The sequence below is a fragment of the Canis lupus genome, chromosome 13 (genome assembly GCF_003254725.2).
Source record: "Canis lupus dingo isolate Sandy chromosome 13, ASM325472v2, whole genome shotgun sequence".
NCBI lineage: Eukaryota > Metazoa > Chordata > Mammalia > Carnivora > Canidae > Canis > Canis lupus.
In genome coordinates this window covers 56576369-56598495 of record NC_064255.1, presented here as the reverse complement: position 1 = coordinate 56598495, position 22127 = coordinate 56576369, and the positions used below count along the sequence as shown (strand labels likewise).

Genomic DNA, 22127 nt, shown 5'->3' with positions numbered 1-22127 from the left:
TTAAAATTTGAGGGCACAAAATCAGAAATGTATGCTTCACATTTCCTACATGTTCTCAATTTCTTCTTCCCTGAGTTGTATCTTGGGTCCATTCTTGCGTGTTTTGCCATAATAGTCTAAAGGCAATAGTTATTCCTCTTCCTCTTTTCTGAATCCATAACCAAGTGAGCCATTGATAAGGAAATAATACAGATGGAAAATAAAGGTCAACCTAAATTTCTAAACTGGATCTATAGTATAGAGCTTGGATATGTATCATCATAAGTGTTTTCCTACACTTCCCACACCTATATTACTTTTATTTTTATACAGTCTGGATCTGAGTGGCATACATTACTTAGAACAACCTGACTTCTAGTAAAGGTTATTAAAAATAGAAATGAACTCAAACCAGACTCTCACTGGTGGGTAGGAAACTCTGACTCAGGAGTGTGTATTCTATCAAAGTAGGGGTAGAAAAGATCACAAACACATGCACAGAAGAAGATCCCAAAAGAAAAGGAAAGGACTCAGCCGCACATACTCAATTGCTTTCCCTAAACTCACAGAGCCATCACTTCTCTTAGAAGGAATAGTGACGGGAGTAGGAAGAAGTTAAAGACTTACTTTGCAATCTCAAAGAAATTGTCCAAGCTAGGGCATTGGTAAAGAGAGAGGGAATAAATGGTTCTCCTTATACTAATGCAAAAATATCAGGAAAAAAATACTTACATTCTATTAATGAGAGTTACTTAAAAATTCAACATTCTGTGTATATGTGTAGATGAAAGAATATAGGTAAATACATTGAAATGCATTAAACTAATACATAGTATTATAGAGATTTTTTAAATGTTTCTTTTATTCATTTTAACAATTACCTGTGTAAAGATAATGACAATAAACCCTAGTGTTGGGGGTGGAAGAAGAATAATGGAGATGTCTTCATATCCTTTCTAGGTTTTGAATACTGTACAGTATTCTTATATTGTTTTTATCAATAGGTAAACAGTAAATTATTACTTTCGAAGGATTACATAGTTATCCTAGGAGTGACTTGCTGGTGGCATTACAAATACCTATTAGATCATTAGAGAACATAAGTGAAGATACTTATATTTCATAAATAATGTATTATCAAATATAATATTTACTAAGAACGTCTTATGAGAATGCCTATGAGACCAAACTATTTTGGTATAAGGGCACCTGGCCGGCTCAGCCAGTGGAGCATGCAAATCTTGATCTTGGGGTTGTGAGTTCAAGACCTATGTTGGGTATAGAGATTATTTAAAAGTAAAATCTTAAAAAACAACATAGTGAGATATGGTTTAGAGTATTTATTGTAAAAAAAAGAAGACAAATCAAGTAAAATGTATTGATATTAATATTGCTCACTGATTCTTGTTTTCTCTGGGAGTAGTAGTCTACATTGCATTGTAAATTCTAGAGGTCTACAATCTAAACACATGCTATATCCAAAAAAATAATTTGTTAAATTAAGGCTTACATTCTTTATTCGTTTTTTGTAAATTTTATTACTGCATACTAACGAAAAGCTGTTTTATATATATATATATATACTGATTTTTGGTAAGTTATATTCATTGAGTTATATTCATTGTAATTGAGGTTGATTTTTTAAAAAGTTAAAATGCATAATGGCATTTAAAAATAATGACGCACCAGGGTTATTGGCTGGCTGGCTCACTTGGTAGAGCCCACAACTCTTGAACTTGGGGTGGTGAGTTCAAGCCCCAAATTGAGTATTGAGACTACTTTTTAAAGATAAATTTTAAAAGGATTTATAAAAAAATTAAAAACCTAATGCACCCAAACTCTATATTTTAATGTACATTGTAGATGAAATAAAGCTTAACAGCAAGAAGAATAAAATTTGACAAATTGTTCTTTCTCTATATAGTTAGTTGTTCTTACCCCTGAAGCAACTAGTTGGATCAATGTCTGGTTTTCTTTTTAGTTTCTAATGAAATTACCCTATTCTAACCCTTAAGATTTACCTTTATTTTTTTTTACTATTACTTACCAGCATGTACATGAATCTCATATGCATAATACTCAATAAAAACAAGGATTTATCATCTTTTTCTCTTTTTTCTTTAAGCAGAGTTTTTCAACAAGTGGTGGGGAGAGTCCTTTTCTCTTAATATTCCTTCTAGTGAATTTTATCCATGTGGAATTATTTTCTTTATAGTTCAATTTTTAAATTATCCTTATTTCATGAAAATTTAGTTTTACATTTAATATCTTACATTTGATGCTGTATTAATACATTCTATTATCTGCATAACTCAATATAAGAAAAAAATAACTTGGGAAAATATTTCTGTATATAGTCTCAAAAAATGAATAGCAACTTGTCCACTCACATTCATTAAAAGCAGCAAAACTTTCATCTAGTACATTATTTTGGGGAAGTTATTAACTTCTCTTGGTCAGTGTTTTTCTTTTTACACTGAAAATATTCACAGAACTTTTTTGCCAAGCTAAATTATTGAGCATACCAATAAAATACCTGAACGTTTTTTTTTTTTTTTTTTTTAACACACTCGGGGTGGGGGGTGGGGAGAAAGGAAAAGGATAATGAGCTTTTATAGCATGTACTGAGGTAGGGGTCCTGATAGGTTTCCAGAGCTCATTTTGAACCTTCAGAATGACACCACCATCTTATTGGATGGCTCTTGGCCAGACACAGGTGGCAGAGCTTTCCAGGGCTCGTGCATTTGCCAGCTGGCATTACTGCCTGCGATTGCCCTGCTCTAATAGAGGTCATTGGGCCTCTCTGCTCCTGCATGGTGATGGGCCCATTGCCATCTCTTAATTAAAGGCAGAGGCAAAGGGAAGCTGCCCCTTGGCAGAGTGTTTGCCAGCTGGCTCCTTCTGCTGAGGCCCTCCCCTCACTGCATGTGAACAGTGTTTGCTAAGCAGCTGGGGAATGTAGCTCATTTGCTCAGCAGGAGTGTGAAGGCAGCAAAAGCCATTGCCCTGACCAGGAATTGGCAGCCTGGTGGCCATGGGTGTTGATGATATGTATATAAAGTTGGTGATAAAAAGTAAATTATAATACAACAGTGACTGAGTGGAACAGAAGCAAATTTTGGAACTACTTAGGTAATTCAAAATGTACATTTATGGATTTTGATCTCTTACATATATGATTTGGTGAGTCCCTCTGATATTAATGCATTCAGCTGACCCTGAGAGACAACGTACAATTAGAACTCAGATAAGGAACTACTTAGATATATATGTTAGTATATAAAACAGAATGTTGCATAATTTTGTGCAATTGATATTAGAACCTGTATTATTTCAAGCAGAAGCAGCATGCCAGTTTCCTCGGAATGTTTCCCCTCCCCTTCATTTGGCGAAAGTGTCAACTTCTAATAATTTTACAAGACATAATTGTTCCTTCAATAGGAGTTTACAGCAAATTCTTTGATTATTTTTTAATTAAATTTGCCATCATGCTACAGACTCAAGTCACATTTACCTAGAACCTGTTATGATGTGGAGATTGTGCTGGGTGCTATGTGCATCATCTCTCTCCATCTCTATGTGCTCACAATGCTCTTAAATAAATAATTTTATCCCAATTTAAGGAAGAAAAAGACAGGTTGAGTTGTGCTTCCATATTTACACACTTCTTTAGGCAATAGCATGGCTTGAATTCTAACCATGATATTCCTGTGTTCTTTTATAAAACAAAACAAAAACCCTCTTACTTCACATTATAAATGTTAATATTTTATATAAAAATCATATTTATATCAAATATACCAGAATCTATAGTTTTGTCTAGATTTTTTTGCCTTATCTTAAACAAAATACAAATAATAGCATACAGATATTGTATCATTTCTTATTGAAATCACTGAGGAGTCATAGCCAAAGTGAAAAGTATAATCTTATTGAGAAAATCTTGCATATTGGGTCTTAAACCTGAGCAGCCATATATCAGTAACTACAGCAGTTTATAGAAACTATTTACCTCCTTTAAAGGGACACAACAAGAATTGTCTGCCTTTTTTTACTGCTTTATTCCCAGCATGTAGAAGGGGTAATAGAGCATAGAAGACAAAGTTAGTAAATGTTTGTGAATGAAGAAAATGACTGACATTACTAGGTAAAATTTTATAGGATTTAATGACCTACTTTAAATCCTTGCAAACGCTAGTAATATTTCTAAAACACCTTAAAGATTTGGCACTTACAAGTCAATGCACAAAAAAATATAAATAAAAAATAGTCATCTTTGTGGAATGAATCAGAAAACCTGTTTGCATTAGAAATTAGAACATAGATTTAGTTAGAAATTTGGATGAACTTAACCCTAAGAAAATTCTGTATATTTGACTGTATTAAATGAGGAATGGTAAAACTGTTTTTAAAAAGTGTTTGATAGATTGTATATTTTAGATTGTATTGGTTAGAATAGAATGTGATTAGCCATTGATTCTGATGTGTCAAATTAGAAAAAAAAATAAAGGATAATTATGACAATGAAAACATGTAGTCTTTAGTTTATGAAGTGTTTTCACACGCATTACTTTTTTTTCATTCTTATGACATCACTATGAGGATATCCAGGCACTAATTTCTTTCCAATCTTACAGATAAGGAAACTGAGGATAAAAGTAAAAATGGACTTGCTGTATTTTATTTTTTCTAAAGATTTTATTTATTTATTCATGAGACAGAGAGAGAGAGAGAGGCAGAGACACAGGGAGGGAGAGAAGCAGGCTCCATGCAGGGAGCCTGACATGGGACTGGATCCTGGGTTTCCAGGATCACACCCCGGGCTGAAGGCGGCGCTAAACCACTGAGACACCCTGGCTGCCCGACTTGCTATATTTTAGCACATGGTTTCTGTGTCCACATTAAAGTTTCAGGATGGTATGCTGCTGTTGATGGTAACTTCAACAGAGAAGGAGCATCATTTGCATTTATTTTGCATTTTAATTGTGTTAAGAAAATTAAACAATCACCATATTCCCTATTGAGATGCTTGAGTAGCAATTATTATATTCTTTTCAATTTTTGAAGAATTGAAAAATTGTTTTCAATTTTTCTCATTTCAGAAAAAAAAATCCTTTACATGTTATGCCCATTAGTTCTTAAGAAACTCAATACATATTTCTATTAGTAAATAAAATTTTCTGAAATGATCTAGAAAATGATAGTTTATAGTCAACAATCAAGATAAGTAAAGATTAGTTCCTAAGAATGGGGGGAATCTCTAACCATTACCTATGATTAAGTTATCCTGTAATATCTATCAGAAATGTAATAATTGTGAGGATACCTTAAGGAAAAAAGCAAGGGTAGCCAATAATTTACACAGAAAAATACATGGGAGGAGAAAGTTCAAAATAGGGACTCTGTGTATTTAGATTTTTGTAGGGCCAAGATTCAGTGTGTAGGTTTGAGATTCAGTGTGGCAACTTCAGAGGTAAGGAAAAATTACATTTGTATGGTTAGTCTAGACTCTGGTAGTTATCAAAATAGGAACAGCTTTCTATTTGTTTCAGTTTCCAAAACTACCTTTACTGTAATATATTTTTTCACTCCATCTCCATTTACTACTCATCCAGCTTAAACACAGAAGTGTGAAAAAATGGAAAGATTTTTGTAAAGAAAAAAATTGCTTATTTACAGTTTTTCTTTAGTAATCCCTGTTTAGACTTAATAAATTGAAATTAAAGTTCTCCAGCAAAGTCCTCATTCCCCTTCCCAGGTCCTAAATATAATTAGAAATCAAATTTACCAGAGATATAAAGTATAATTCTTACCTGGCAATATTTGAGACATTGCCATCTTTCTCTATGAACAGGAAGCATGTTTGATGTACTCCAATAAAACATTTATGAGAAAAATAAGCACACAATACCAGTACTAAAATAGAGTCTATAAAACAATTCATCTCCTGCAAATCATATTTTAAGATTTTATAAATTTATTTGTGCTGAAGACAAGTATGGCGGATGAGGGGAGAACATGTTACCCACCATCGTTGAGTTTTAGGAAACACTTTAAAATTTCATGTATATAGCACACCTAGGATGTATATATTTTTTTCTAAAAGATTAAATTTGTACGAATATCAAAGCTATTAGTTTTGGATTCATTTTCTGATTTATGATTCTAAGTTTTATTGTCAGGAAGTAATTCATATGTTGACTTTTTTTTATTGTATGTGCACGTGTAACCCAAGGACCAGGAAACCAGCTATACAATCATCAAATCTAAGGAGACAACTGTAACTGCAGAAGGCTTGAAACCAGCTTCAGTGTATGTCTTCCAAATTCGAGCACGCACAGCAGCAGGCTATGGTGTCTTCAGTCGAAGATTTGAGTTTGAAACTATCCCAGTGTGTAAGTCATTTTAATTACTGTCAACTCATGTCTCTGTAATGGTTACCAGAAAAGAGTCAGTAGATCAATACTCTCCCTGGGCACTCTGTCAGTCTCCTGCTCCTCTCTCTCTCTCCCAGGCATGACCCCTTCGGGTAGGAAGCATCTGTCATGCTATTATGGTAGGTTAGTGGGTTAACACATCGGTCCCTGCTCCTCATCACATTTGGTCTCCTGGGAGATGAAACATCAAGAGATCCTTAAGAAATGTTTAAACCTGCTTTTAAAGACTTTCTTTCCACAGCTGCCATACTTTATTGAATTATTGCCATTGAGTTTTACTTGTTTTATTGAACAATGTTATCAGGCTTAGTCTTTCTATGAAAATTCTACCAGGAGTTTGCATAAGTATTAAGTTTGGCAAGAAAATGGCAGTCTCAGCAACCAATCTGATTGTTTTGGAAAATCAAAATCTCTGGCAGTATCCCTGAGTAAAGGGCCTAGAAATAGTTCTGGAAGACACTTCTTGTACCATTTTTTTTCTTTTTTTCTTTTCTTTTCTTTTCTTTTTTTTTTCTTGTACCATTTTAAGAATAAAATAGCATAAAACATTTTTTTCTCTTTAACCACAAACAAAATATTTAAATTACTTGTCCTAAAGTATATATTAAAAGCAAGATTAGAAGAAAATTTACTTTTATTTATAGATGAAAAACCGACACTATTAATATTTTGTTATGAAGAAAGTAACACAGAGGAGTAGTGTGAAATGTCAAATATGTGTGTGTATGTATTTTCATTTGGTGCATGACAGTTAATACTGACTTTGATGAGTTACCAATACCGAGGAAATTCTATCTTATCATTCAGGTATGTTAGGACAGAAAATTACCTGAAAATCATTAAAAAGATTTTCTAATTGGTTACTCAATTCATAAAAATGATGCATGATGTTATTAATTTGCTTAATTTTTAAAATTTATAAATTTTAATTTATGTTATACCTAGGACATAAAATTGTTACAAGGGGATTTTCTTTTTCATCTACATTATCTTATATGTCACTCACATAGTCCTAATGAATGCAAACAGTAAGCACAGGATCACAAAATCTTTATTTTAGAAAGGTTATTTGTCTTGAAGATTTGGATGGGAAAACCTCAGAAGTCTTTCTCTCTCAAGCTTTATATTTTATAACTGCCTATTACCCACTTTATTTTAATTTTGTTACATATATAAATCATTCCTTTTCCCAATAGCAGTGATAAAGAATACCAATAAATAAACAGCATGAATGAAACCATCCAGCCCATCTAGTTCACTCTTTTTATATGGTTTCTTTTAACATAAGTTATCTTGAAACTTTGAGACTATCACTGAATCTTTCTTAACTCCCACTTAACAAGATTTACCAAACACCTTTGTGTTTCTTTTATGATTTATTTTTCTCCAATGCATCACTTCCTTTCATTGAATTCTTACCTTTTTAATTCAAATTTGTATAACCCAATTGCTGGGATAATGCTATTCTGTTTTTTAAATGAAATTTTTATTGAGATAAGTGTAGTTTTATATGCAAATGTAAATGCAATGCAGAGTTATCTCTTGTACAATTTTTTCAGTTTTCCCCAATGCTAATATTTTTAAAATATAGCATAATACCACATTCAGGATATTGACATTGATGCAATCCACTAATCTTACTCACATTCCTTCTACTCCTTTTTATGTATATGTGTATAGACATATGTCTATTAAGTTGGATACGATTTGGTCAGTGGTGTAGATTTGTGTATCTACTATCATAGTCAAGATACTAAATAGTGCCAACATCACAAAGATCTCTTGGGTTGCCCTTTACAACTATACCAACTGCCTTTGGGAATAGCTCCTATCCCATAACTAATCACTGACAACTCTTAGTTTCTAAACATCCATATCTAAAAATATTACATTACAGAAATGTAGTAAACATGGAATCATACAGAATGTGAAAGTTTAGAATTGACTTAATTCCCTGGCAATTCATCTAAATTGTTATGTATACCAAGTTTGTTTCTTTTTATTGTTGAGTAATATTCTATGGTATGTGTAGACCACAGTTTAACAGTTCACCTGTTGAAGGACATCTGGGCTAATACCAATTTTTGCTATTACCAATAAAGATGCTATGAATATTCATGTACATCTTTTTGTATCAATATATGTTTTCAATTCCCTGGGATATACCCAAGAGCACACTTGCTGTGTCATATGGTAATTTTATGTTTAATTTTGTAAAAAATTGCCAAACTGATTTTCAGAGTGGCTGTACCATTTTATAGTCCCACCATCAATGTATGAGTGATCACTTTCTCCACATCCTCATCAGCATTTGCTGTTCTCACTGTATTTTTCTTTTAGTCATTTTGGACAGGTGGGCATGATATCTCATTATGGTTTTAATTTGAAATCCCTGATGGCTAATGATGTTCAACATCTTTTCATGTTTGTATTTACCTGCCATGCTATTTTAAATATCCCCACTAACTTCTATGTACCGATATTACATATCAAAAATCGTAGCTTTGATCTAATTATCTTAATCAAGAAAATTAATAGTGAGTTACAGCTGTGGTAGAAAGATCCCAAATTCTCAGCCTGGCCTTCAAAAGCACTTATAACCTGGCTTTAAATCTTTTCAGCTTAATGATTAACTATTCAAATATATGGCTAAAATATAGAGAATACCTATGTAATATTGTTTTGCAACCAGGAGTACAGGAAGCAAAGTGAGGTAAACAATGTGATTTCTCAGGGTATGCTACCTTTAAGTTTCCATGGATAATATAAGTATATAATGATTGAAAAAAAGAAACATTATTTACTAAAGAATATTAATGTTTATAACTAATATTCTTTTAATAGTAGTGTTACATTGCCCCAAATTTGCTTGTAAGCATTCCCAAAATATTCCTCAGCAATTCTTCCAAAACTACATGACATATAAAAAATTAGGAAATATGAGTGATTAGAGATTTTTATTTTTAACAATTAAAAAACTTAATAATATATTAAAACACTAATCATAGATCATATTGGGCTTACAATTTTACCCTGATGTTAAAGAATGAAGTATGAAGGCATTGACAATACCTTATCAATTCTATATATTTAGTTAGTTAGTTGATATATTGGGGATATTATTGATGCTGTCAGGTCAAACAAAGGAATAAATTAGTACAAAATCTTATTTTAATTAATTATTTTATTTATTCATGAGAGACCCAGAGAGAGAGGCAGAGACAGGCAGAGGGAGAAGCAGGCTCTATGCAGGAAGCCCAATGTGGGATTCGATCCCAGGAGCCTGGGATCACGCCCTGAGCCAAAGGCAGATGCTCAACCACTGAGCCACCCAGGTGTCCCAATGGTACAAAATCTTGATGAGTTATTTTTTACTTGAAAAAGCTCACTAAACAATTAATACATTTGAAAATAGTAAAATATTTAAAGCCCATCAAGGAAATTAGAAAATGCTGAACATTTTTTAAAAAATGAAAATATATTATTAAATTCTTCCTCGTAGATCCTTAATTTAATTGTCTGTTATACAAAAATATCTTATATAAGTAAACAGTAGATAACAACATGTAAATATGAATCTTTGTGATTTGGCATTACAAAAATATTTTCAAAAAATAATTTAAGCATTTGAAAATGTTTAGTATACCATTAAGTTAATTTTTTGCAATATCTTAGCCCATACTATGTATATTTTAGCCTATTGTTAAATTAGATTAGTTCTATAAATTATTAAAAATGAAGCATTTGATGATATGAAGCATCCATATTTTTTCTCAAAATTAATACTTTGGTTAGTGTGAAATTATCCTATTTTATCCCTACTTCTGATTAATCATGCTGTCTCCTTCCAAAACTGAATCTTAGAGTTTCCAAAATGACATATTGAGGCCAGAAAGATTTGTTAGAATTTGGTTAAAAGGGCTTTTGAATGCTAGTTGGAGAATTTGGTGTGGTTTTTTTTTTATATAGATAGTAAGAGTTTATGAACTTCTTGATCAGAGAAACATGATCAAAGTGATATTTTTAGATATTTATGTGAGTACATAGAAGGCAAAGGGAACACCTAAAACACTAATGAACCGTATGTCAGCAGATATGAATCAAATAGATGAGTGTTGGATGAAAAAACTTAATTCATGTATAAAAACAGAGGAAACACAAAAATGCTTATTACTTAATGGGCAAGTCAGAGTTAAGAAAAATTTAGTGACAGTTAAAAGAAACCAGAAGAAAGGAGATAAAATTAGTCTGGTTTGTGGTTTGATTTATAGCATCTTTGTTTATTGATGTGGTTTTGTTAATGCCCTTGGGGGTGGATGTGGTATAAAGGTTGATTTTAAACATATTGTTTTTATATGAAAATAACAATCCAAATAAAAAGAAAGAAGTCCATTTTTTTAAATAGAGTGTTGCTTTGAAGAGAAATAAGAGTTGGAAATATAAATTTGGGACTTACCAGCTTTGCATGCAAAGAAGTAAACATGAGAGGTAGGAAGAAAAGGAAGAAGGAAAAGAGAAAGACAGAAAGAGAGTGAAGAGCTAAGGAGGGAAATGTGGAGGATTAGGAGCCAGCACTCATCAGAAATTGTTCATGCATAAGATGTGGGGCGAGAATGTGGAGCCAACAGAACTGACAGAGTAATACTTCTGAGTGGGAAAAAGGGAAAACAGCTTATCTGATGTCCTAGAAACCAAGAGGAACAGAGTCTCAAGGTTGAAGTTTATGTTCAGAAGGGTTAAATGCCTCATTATCGTCCATGGTAAAGTAAATGCAAAAGTACTTATTGCATGTAGCCAGAATATCACATGTAGAACTCATTGGCCAAAGAAAAGAAGTTTCAGAGAGAATTTACATTCTCAGTTATCAGACAATGAGGCTAGTTCTAGATACGTTAGTCTAGATGGTGAAAAATAGGAAAGAATAAGAGTGATAAAGAGGATCAGATAACTATATGTGGAAATATTATCTACTATTTATTTAAAGCTGGCAATAGTTGCTAAATATTATCTCTAAACAGAATTATAATGATCCAGGAAAATTATTCCTATTTGGAGATTAATGAAATGGGACTTGATAAGGGTAAGTACTTTGCTTTGGCCCATATACCTAGTAAATGTTGGACCTATTTTCAAATTTAAGTTGAACCAACATCAGTAAGTTTAAGGATTTGTTTCCCCCCAAAAGAATTATCTATTTAGGCTAGGAGGTAGCAAAGAAGTAGCCTGTAAGGAAATGAAATACTCTCCTGGAGGGAAATCATTGAAGGAGGCACATCTTTGAAGAGACAGGAAGGATTTTAACCTTGGATTTATATAAAGCAAAGGAAAACTGAAGAACCATAGAGTTTTACAGTTTTATTTAACCATGGAGTTCAGACTTGATCACTCTCTTTTACCTGTAAGATTATAGATAAATGTTTCATTTCTGAAACATGAGAAGTGGTAATGAATTAGTGTTTTGAGAAAATGAGGAACTCATGATGGGGGTGATTTTGTTAGGAAATTAATAAGAGAATCAAAATAAAATAATTGGAATAGCATTTAGAGCCCAATTAAATAACATATTATGAACCAAGTCTAAGAACATTCCTCTTGCCAAAAAGAAAATTAAAGAACTGAGAAAAAGCAATGGTATGAGTAATCTGAGTTTAGAGATTAATAAAGCAAATCTTGGAGAAGGCATAGTGGGATAGTGAATTAGCTTTGCCTTACCCCATTTATACTGCTCACCAGCATTGAATTCCCTACCACAGACTTCAGCATCAGATATTAGGAGAGAACAATCAAGATAAAGAGCCATTGAACTACAACTATTATTATCCAAGAAAAGAGAGGGTACATAGATTTTGATCATCAATAATAATCTTTCTTGAACATGAAGAAGCTACTGTCAATATTTGGTTTGAAGACTGGTCCGAAAGCATAGAAAGTATAGATAAAGTATAAGAAGGAGTCAGAAAGCCAGTTTTGCTTTGAAAGACTCAAGGGAGAGGTGACAATAATAGAAAGGGAAGTGTTTGGATGTCCAAAACTATTGATTAGGCCAAGATCTGGTAAGGAGTTATAAGAAACAAAATGTGGAAAGTATAGTTGTTATTACTTTTGATGACTTAAAATTTGTTATGAAGGTGAGCTAATGCCACTCTGAATTTATCAAGATGATTATATTGTTAAACAATAGTAAGTATCTTATTGAGCATTTCTTGAGAACATTAGTAAAAGTTATTTTATTCTATACGTTTCTTATTTTAATACAATACAGTTATCAGCACAAAATAAATATCCCTGTGCTTTTTGAAGCATAACTATCTAATCATGTCCATTGCCCCTTATTATGGTAATTGTACTGTTAAAATATAGGATATTTAATCTAAATCCATGTATTTGAAAGATTATGTAAATGAATCCACTCTTACTGCTGGCTTCTCAAAGTTCTATATATATGCCTTGATATCTTTCAAAAAGTAGTGCTACACATAAAGTATACTCACTGTTTATATTCTGTTTGAAATTACAGTTTTTAAACTTGCTTTCAGAATAATGACATTATATTAACTTCACTGAAGTCATAGCCACAACATTTTGGAGTTTAACCTATGTCTATGTGGGCGGGGGGGGGAAACACAAACCCTGTCTGATATATTGATTTTTTTTTTCCTAGAGAACAGCCACATGCGGATTCTAAAATGCCAAATTTCATATACTTAGCATCACCTATTTAGATGAAGGTGTTTGATCTCAAGGACTAAGTTTCATTTTATCTTGCAAACCCCCGATCCCTAGATAAATACTATGCAAACAATTACATTCATTTTTTATGATGACAAGGAAATAATCATTGACTTAGTGATTCTTTCAAATTTCCATTTGGAGAGTAAATATTTTCTCCTAGAGATGTCTTTTCAATTACACACCACTGAGCAGAGATATGAGGGGGAAATCGCGGCCAAGTGTGGGGGATTGCTTAAATCACGCATCGATTACTGACTATTAAGCAGCTCTTATTTGAATGCATATGATCTCTTTAACCTCGGGCTTCCTTTCTTGTGTCTCCTATCAGCAGTTGCAGCATCCAGCGATCAAAGCCAGATTCCTATAATTGCTGTGTCTGTGACAGTGGGAGTCATTTTGTTGGCAGTGGTTATTGGCTTCCTCCTCAGTGGAAGGTAAGAGAGGAAGCTGTGATTCTGAACTTTTGCCCCTGATCTCTTCTTTACCTTGATCTGGCCATTTGGCTGTGAAGCACATCCCACAACCTATCAGTCAAGCAATGTATCAGTAGATAAACTCAAGTATGATGTATTTTTAAGCTTTACCTTGTCCATGTTAAGTGCTAACTTTTAAGTACAGAATTTCTCTTTTTTCAGATATGCTCACTTCACAAGAGTTAATTATTAACTTGTTATGATTTATTCTACCTTTAACCATCTTTTTTCTGATATAGCATTTTAAATGTGATTTTTTTCTCTCAAAATTATTTATGGTTGTCTGCTTCAATTTTAGTGTTGGGGAAGGCCTTCCTGGTAAATTCAGAGGAATAAAACTAATAATTCTACTTAGGCAGCATTCAATCCTAACAGAGTGATGAATACAATACAGACACTCTGGCAGACCAACATTCTGAGAAATAATCAGCCCTCTTACATGACTGCTTTTATTTTCAGCCTCTGAATGATTTCAACCTGAATACATCAATAGTGTGTACTGATTGAAAGTGAATTTTACTGAATGTTGTATCGATACATTAACATGTGTGTTACACATCTGCATTTTTCATTTTGAACAAAAATAAAGGAGGTAGAGGCCCAACAACAACTTTTGTAGAAAGTATTTCCTGATGCTGAGCTGAGCATAATCAACCCTCTGAAAAAAAAAATTTTAAAACACAGTGAGTAAATACATCAACACATCAACCTACAACAGACATATTTCCATTTTTTTTATCCAGGCCATTGTTTGAAAGGATATTCAGTAATTAGAGCTGTCCATTTGAAAATGTTTTGGAATGAGACTATTGCAGAAAATTTGATGAAAGTCTTCATGGAAATATTTAGACTTGCCTAAAGATGTGAAATTGTAGTGTTAGGTCCAAAAAAAGTCAGAAAATCAATATTCATATTGATTTTCTTCCTGTTCTACTTATTTATTTTTGACTCTTCAGCACATATTCAACTCATAAATATACAGAATTGGGCACTTTTCAATATACTGAATATTGTATTCTGAAAAGATTTATGACTATATCCTTAAGTTACAGCAATCTATATTCGTAAAACATTGTTGAAAATATTCATTTGAACATCCTTTCTTTTTGTATCTGAACATTCATTTTCTTCTAGCTCCTGTTTATTCAGGAATGTACAAAATTTCCTTAAGAGTATATATAGAAATCCATTGCTTACTTTTAATGTTAGATTAGCAGTTACACATTTTCAGAATTTCTGGGTAGGAAGCAGTCTGTGTTCTATTGAGGACAACTAGCCCTATTTGACCAGAAGGCTGGATAGCTGGTGCCCCACAGTTCTTTTCTTTCTGAAGTCACCCGAGAAGAATGCTGTGTCCCTGCTTCCTGGAAGATATAAATTTTGTCATAACAACTTTGCTCAGATTTTGATTACATAAGATAACTGAGTGTTTGATAGCTATTAAGAAAACCACCGCATCATATGAGTCTTTTCTACCTCAAAAGGGTAGATAACTATGATACAGTTTCAGAGCTTGTTTATAACATTTCTTTACTTCTAACTTGGATAAGAGTTGTCTTCTTCCTTTCCAAAAATCCAGAAGTGTTAGTTATAGTTAGGGACATGCAGATCATAAGAAGATACTGTATTCGTTGGGTCCACACCTAGAGGAAATGAATAAAACCAGATGAATGATTTAAGAGCTAAAATCCAATAAATTTGTGTGTTTAAGGGTTTATTAAAGGACAAATCAAATATATAATGTATCTATTTATTTAACCTTCATATTTTAATGTGAATTTACTGACTACATTCAGCTATGAATTCTTGCTTACTTGCATGTGAATGAGACCTTGTTCTCAAAAATGTTTCCTCCCCAATCTATATACAAAACTGACTTAAAAACAGTTTACTTTGTTGCATCTGTAGCATTAGACAAAATGTTTGAGAAAAGATTCATATAACCTATTACTTGGTAACTGAAGGATAGATAGTAATGCTTTAGGATGTGGCACACCCACACATGTGCACTACATGACTTCTATATGTACCTGGATTTCCTGTGTAAGAATAATTAAATTTTAATATAATTTATCAGTTATAGGAGAATCACAACTACACCCAAAACTTAATTTTCAGCATAACTAAACCTGAGACACCTTATTAATTTGTACATTTTTATTCATATTACATTTTGTCTTGATTTAATTTTATAACACAACTTACTGTGCAGAGATTATGAATTTTTAATTTAAAGGAAAATAAATTTTACTCCCCAAAATCTGAGATTTGCATTTTATTACCAGCAGATTTCTTTGCATGAAATTTTCATTACTTCATTTTGTTGAATGCACATTCTTGAATTTCGGGGGGTATTTGTCTTATGATAAAAACATCTGTGGACATCTTATTCTACTTTTCATAGATAAGTTATTTTAAGATGTTTTATATAAATATATGTACTCAAAAGCTAAATGAAATGATTTTTGAAAGTCTTTTCCTATCTCATTCAAGACAATGAGCTTCACAATTTGTGTCTGAACTAGGGGAAGTGTGCCTATCACATAATACCTACAGTGTCCTGAATTAACTCAGTAAAGATTTATCAAATAAAAGAAAAATTAAATGAAGAAATGTAGCTGAAACCTAATAGTATTTGGGAAGTTATATATGAGTACTGACAAGTTGTTGAAAAAAGTCTACTATAGAATTGGTCGGAAGACATTGAATTACATATGTTTTTCCCTCCTTTCCTTGCCAAAATATTACTAACACACACAAAAATACAATGAAATTTAGACTATCCTCTTAACTCTGAACTATTTTATCACTTTTTAATCTGTTGAGTTTATTAAGAACCAGATATGTGCTCCTAGGTAAAATGTATTTTGATTACAAATAATTTTACTTGTCAGTGGTTGTATAGATAAACTAATTTTTCCATGTTGCAGAAATATTAATATTATTTGAATGCAATATTTATTGGCAATTTATATTATTTAGGAGAAAATATGTCTTAAAGATACATATTCACTGATAATTTGTGTTTTTATTCACACCAAATCAAAAATATGAATACTATGGAACTAATCTATTTCAAAGAAAAAAATGAACTTTTTTTTGTTCTAAAATAAATGAAAGATAAATCAGATAGAGAGACTTTTTTTAAAAAAGATTTTATTCATTTATTCATGATAAACATAGAGAGAGAGAGGCAGAGAGAGAAGCAGGCTCCATGCCAGGAGCCTGACACGGGACTCGATCCTGGGACTCCAGGATCAAGCCCTGGGCCAAAGGCAGATGCTAAACCGCTGAGCCACCCCAGGATCCACATACTTTCTAATCTCTTTAGGCTAAAATTGATTATACAGAACCTTTTGGAGTCTTCCTACCTAAATATAATTTAAAATAATGTAGGCAGATATCCATCTTAAGTGAAAAAGTTTCATTTAAAAAACAGAATTATAGCATCTTAGGATTCTATCAATCTTACGTTTTGTGTGATCTTCCTTTAGAGGTGCTAAATATTCCATAGAGCATTTTCTGCAGGGTTTAGATTCTCCTTTTCACTTCCTCTATCATTAATTTGAAATGTTTTTTTTATTGGACTACAAAAAAATTGATATGTCCTCAGCAAACTATGAGCCAATTACTCTAGGATGAGTATAAATTAAACCTCCTGATTTGTGCAGTATGTTGTAATTGTTTTTTAAAATTTCCCCCTTTAATCAGAAATGATAATGCACATTGCTTTCTTATAATAAACTAATTTTATTATTTTCCCCTTATAGATACTACTACATAGATTTAATACTACTACATAGATATAAATTATTTAATAAACTAACTTTTCCATTAATGGTGGTCATGCCCATACTCCCAGTTACATGTTTGAGAAAGACTTTTACAATCTTCTTCTCCTGTTTTCCTTTCCTTTGAAGATGATCACTGATTACATTGTTACTTTTTTTCTCTGTCTCCATTTCAAACTTGGGGCCTAATCCTTAATTACTGGTTATTTCTCAACCTGATATAAAGCTTGTGAATTTATTTATTTTTAAATCATTTTTAAACATTTTTATTTGAGAGAGAGAGAGAGTGAGATTGAAAATAGGAGGAGAGGAACAGAGAGAAAGAATCTCAAGCAGACTCCACACAGTGTGGAGCCCACAGGAGGCTCCATCCCACAATCTGAGCCCCAAACAAGAGTTGGATGCTTAAAATAAGTTAAATCTGTCACCAGTTTTAAAAGTGGAAAATAAAATTTTAAAAAACCTATGAGGTGGAATAAAAAGTGGAAGAATTTCCTCAAGCTGCTTAGCCTTTGATGCAATTTTAAGGCTATTCAGAAATGACTTTAATGTTATGATGCTCCTAAAATGATAAGGTTAGTCTGAGGGGTGGCTTAATGGCTGTGAAAAAGATTATTTTCTGGGCAAAGGTCTTCCCTTGTTTGGCCTGTTCATGTTCAAATCCCATGGTTGGACATATAACTGCTAAATCCTATTTTCCTCTTTGTGAATGAAGCAACCAAAACTCAATTCACTTGAAATGTCTCATAGTTTCTTCTTTTTCTTTTTTTTTTTAAGATTTTATTTATTTATTCATGAGAGACACACACAGAGACAGAGGCAGAGACACAGGTAGAAGGAGAAGCAGGCTTCATGCAGGGAGCCTGATGTGGGACTCGGTCCCGGGTCTCCAGGGTCATGCCCTGGGCTGAAGGTGGCACTAAACCGCTGAGCTACCAGGGCTGCCCTGTCTCATAGTTTCTGAGCTGAAAATTTTTCAACGGATAGTGTACTTAAAGGCTAACCTATCAAAATTAAGACACTGAGGCCACGTTAAAAATGTAAAGGAAAAAGAGTAGATTTATATAAAATGCTGCTTTAGGGTTTTTTACTTAAAAATAATATTAAAATTTAGGGGGATCCCTGGGTGACTCAGCGGTTTAGCGCCTGCCTTCGGCCCAGGGCATGATCCTGCAGTCCTGGGATTGAGTCCCACATCGGACTCCCTGCATGGAGCCTGCCTCTTCCTCTGTCTCTGTCTCTGTCTCTGTCTCTCTGTCTCTCATGAATAGTCTTTAAAAATAATAATAATAATATTAAAATTTAGCCTTTTGTAATTTTTTCAAATCTCTTAATAATAATATGTTATAACTGACTTATTCTTCAAATAATCCAAACATTTATTGAACATCTATTGCACATCAAATATCAAGATAAGTCCCGGGCATGTGGAATCAGAAGATAATGTCTTTTTCTCAAGGTATTTCCACTTTAATTTAGTAGTCAGATCAATGGACAGAATTTTGTAAGCAGAATCGCAACAGTTATGGATAAAGACAAGGATTTAAACTGGAATCCCTCCCTCATGGTAACTTTTGTTTTCCTTTGGACCACAATGATGGTCTGATGCATTAATTCAAGAAAAATCTGACTTCTTATTACATGCCACCACAATTTTTATGTTAAGAAAAACAATAGTTTGATGGTAAAATCCACTGTACTTAGGAACTTTTCTTCAAACTTATTTGGAGCCAAATAAAATCATTATGCAGGCATTTTGAATGTAATTTTTTTAATGTAATTATTTAATTCAGACAAGTGCCAGAGCTCTGCCTACTTTTTTATATCAAAGCATAATAGCTTCTCTAGTGAATGGTTTTTAAAAGGTATGAAGTATTCTAAAACCTTCAGAGAACCCTCTTTGCCTAATGGAAATAACATAATAATGTTCATAATAAGTACAATATGGTCTAGCATGAATTACATACTGCCTCCCAGGTATTGTTCCAAGGGTTTTTACATGTAATATTTCACAACACCATATCTCATTAATAGTTCTATCTTTCAATTATGCTTGATAAAATTATCTTCTTGCAGTTTCTTGATCATTGTAAAAATAGTTCAGACTTGAGGCTTTTGTATTGGCTCTTCTGGCTGCCTAAAACTCCCATGTTCCAGAGAGGCACATAGCTTCCTCCTGCTTTCACATCATTGCAAAATTCTATCCTCTCAATTGAGCTTACTGAAATGAGGGCCTGTGATTCCTTCCACTGCCTATCAGATCTCTCTTACCTTGATTTACCTCTTCATAACACTTAATTGTAGTGTTTTATTTATATACTAAGTATAAATTTCTCCTGTTAGTTTTTTTTTGTCTGTAGATCCAAGATGGCAAGGATTCTTATCTGTGCATGATTTCTCCTCCTCGGAGAAAATATCTAGAACACAAATTACTGTACACAGTTAGTGAAAGTCTGGGGCTTGAACCTAGATCTGACCTTAGGGTTTCTGTTCTTCACTATATAAGTGCATTATGATACATAAGCATTAAACTGTAGATTTTGGTGAAACTCTGAACTCTTGTATACAAAGTCACTGATTCTCTGCCTCCAAAATAATAATATATTTTTTTTAATTTTTATTTATTTATGATAGAGAGAGAGAGAGAGAGAGGCGCAGAGACACAGGCAGAGGGAGAAGCAGGCTCCATGCACCAGGAGCCCGACGTGGGATTCGATCCCGGGTCTCCAGGATCGCGCCCTGGGCCAAAGGCAGGCGCCAAACCGCTGCGCCACCCAGGGATCCCCCAAAATAATAATATTAATTATTATTATTTAAAACCTTTATGGGGATCCCTGGGTGGCTCAGCAGTTTAGTTTCTGCCTTCGGCCCAGGGTGTGATCCTGGAGTCCTGGGATCGAGTCCCACATCAGGCTTGCATGGAGCCTGCTTCTCCCTCTGCCTCTCTCTCTCTCTCTCTCTCTCTCTGTCTCTCATGAATAAATAAATAAAATATTTAAAAAAAAAAAACTTTCCAAAAAATAAATAAATAAAACTTTCAAAACTGGTCAATATATAAATAAAGCCTCTCCTAGAAAGTACTGTCGGTGATATTTTGACACTACAGTAAATAAAAAATAAACTGGATTTTAATGAATTGTCCCTCAGTCCTTCACTGAAAAATAGTGCTAGATAAATGATTTATTCTAGAACTACACGCATTCAATGTCACCAATTTATGACCATTCCTGATTTGTGATGATTGGTTAATTTCACCTCTCTGTTTCCTCAAAACTTTTTTTTTTTTTCCAATTGAAGTAGTTTTAGTTCATCATTTTATATGTCTCTTCAATAGATTGGTGCTCATCTTGAATGTACGGATTATAGTGTAGATTCCCAGTAAATACCCAGTGACTTTATTGCTGGAAGAATGAAACTGGAGTTCAGAACTCTTGAAAATATACTGCAGACTACCCTTTCAGCATTACCACTATGCATTTTTGACCTGGACTCCTTTAGTCACATATGGCAGAGGCTAAATTCAAAGTGGCTTATTCTAAAAGATAATTATAAATCATATGAAAAGTTCCAGATATATATAAAAAAAAACCCTAAAGTACAGAGACTTATTGATCTAGGTGCTAAAATAGTGTCTGCTATGCAATTGGAGGCATATTATTGAAGAGTGTTGTGGCACAAATACGGTATTTAAAGTTACTCACCAAAATGAGGTTATCTGGGGGAGCCCAGCAACAGTGACATTGAGAGATAGAGTGAAGGAGAAAGATCCATCAAAGGAGATTGAAGAGTGACCCATTAAGTGTCAGGAGACTGGACAGTTATTGGATCACTGAAGCAGGAATGGTCACTGTAGTGAGCCCAGCTCTGACTTTACAGCTCTTGCCTTTCACTCTCAGAGCTCATACGGTACAGGCTCTGATAGGAACCTAAAAGCTGGCTCCATAGACTAAGTCAATCAATAGCACTGGGACCTTAAGAAGAGAATGGAGAAATTCCACTGCGTGGCCCAGCAGAGTAGGAGTCCACACCTGAATCTGAAGACAGGGTACATGAACTAAGCACATGAACTAAGAATGCAGAAAGAGGATCTCTCTCTGTGCCTTTTTTTCTTATACTTCATTTCATGTCTCAATATTTAAACCTACCCACGTCAATATGCACATTAACCACTATTTTCTATCACAAAATCTTCCTTAATTCCCTTAGCCAAAACCTTTTTTCCTTTGGCTAAAGTCTTAGAGCAAGGTATCAATATTTCTCATGAAATTTAAACTTTCAACCACAAATGATAGTATATTGAGTAAATATCTTCTTTCTTCTTCAGTGACTATTTAGAAGATAAAGACTTCTGTGGCTCTCCCACATAACCTAATTGAATGAATACCTCATAAATTATTGAATTAAAACTAAACAGTGCATCAATCTCCATTTGAAGTGCTTTGTCCTTATTAATCAAACTAATGTTGGTAGTTTAGAAAATGAGAACTGTTAGCAACACCGACATAAGTCTAATACAGTACCTAATCCATAAGTACACTTTCTTCCCAATTACTGAAATATTTTGTGCCATCACAAAATAAATACAGTGATTTCAAAGAAGTATTACATAGGAGTTAAGAAATCTTCATCAGGGGATCCCTGGGTGGCGCAGCGGTTTAGCGCCTGCCTTTGGCCCAAACGCGATCCTGGAGACTCAGGATCGAGTCCCACGTCGG

At 33.3% G+C, this 22127-nt stretch overlaps 1 protein-coding gene across 9 annotated transcripts in view; it reads left to right on the top strand.

Annotated features, from left to right (window-relative positions):
- EPHA5 (EPH receptor A5) overlaps nt 1-22127 on the top strand; it is a 347353-nt gene that overhangs the window by 250275 nt on the left and 74951 nt on the right. For 6 of the 9 annotated variants that reach the window (XM_025435555.3, XM_049093001.1, XM_049092998.1 and 3 more), the window contains 2 exons: nt 6215-6374; nt 13477-13582. In XM_025435555.3, coding sequence (XP_025291340.1) covers nt 6215-6374; nt 13477-13582 — 266 coding nt within the window. The remainder of the gene's footprint in view (nt 1-6214; nt 6375-13476; nt 13583-22127) is intronic. The other 3 variants (XM_035717165.2, XM_025435556.3, XM_049093000.1) reach the window with 1 other exon arrangement.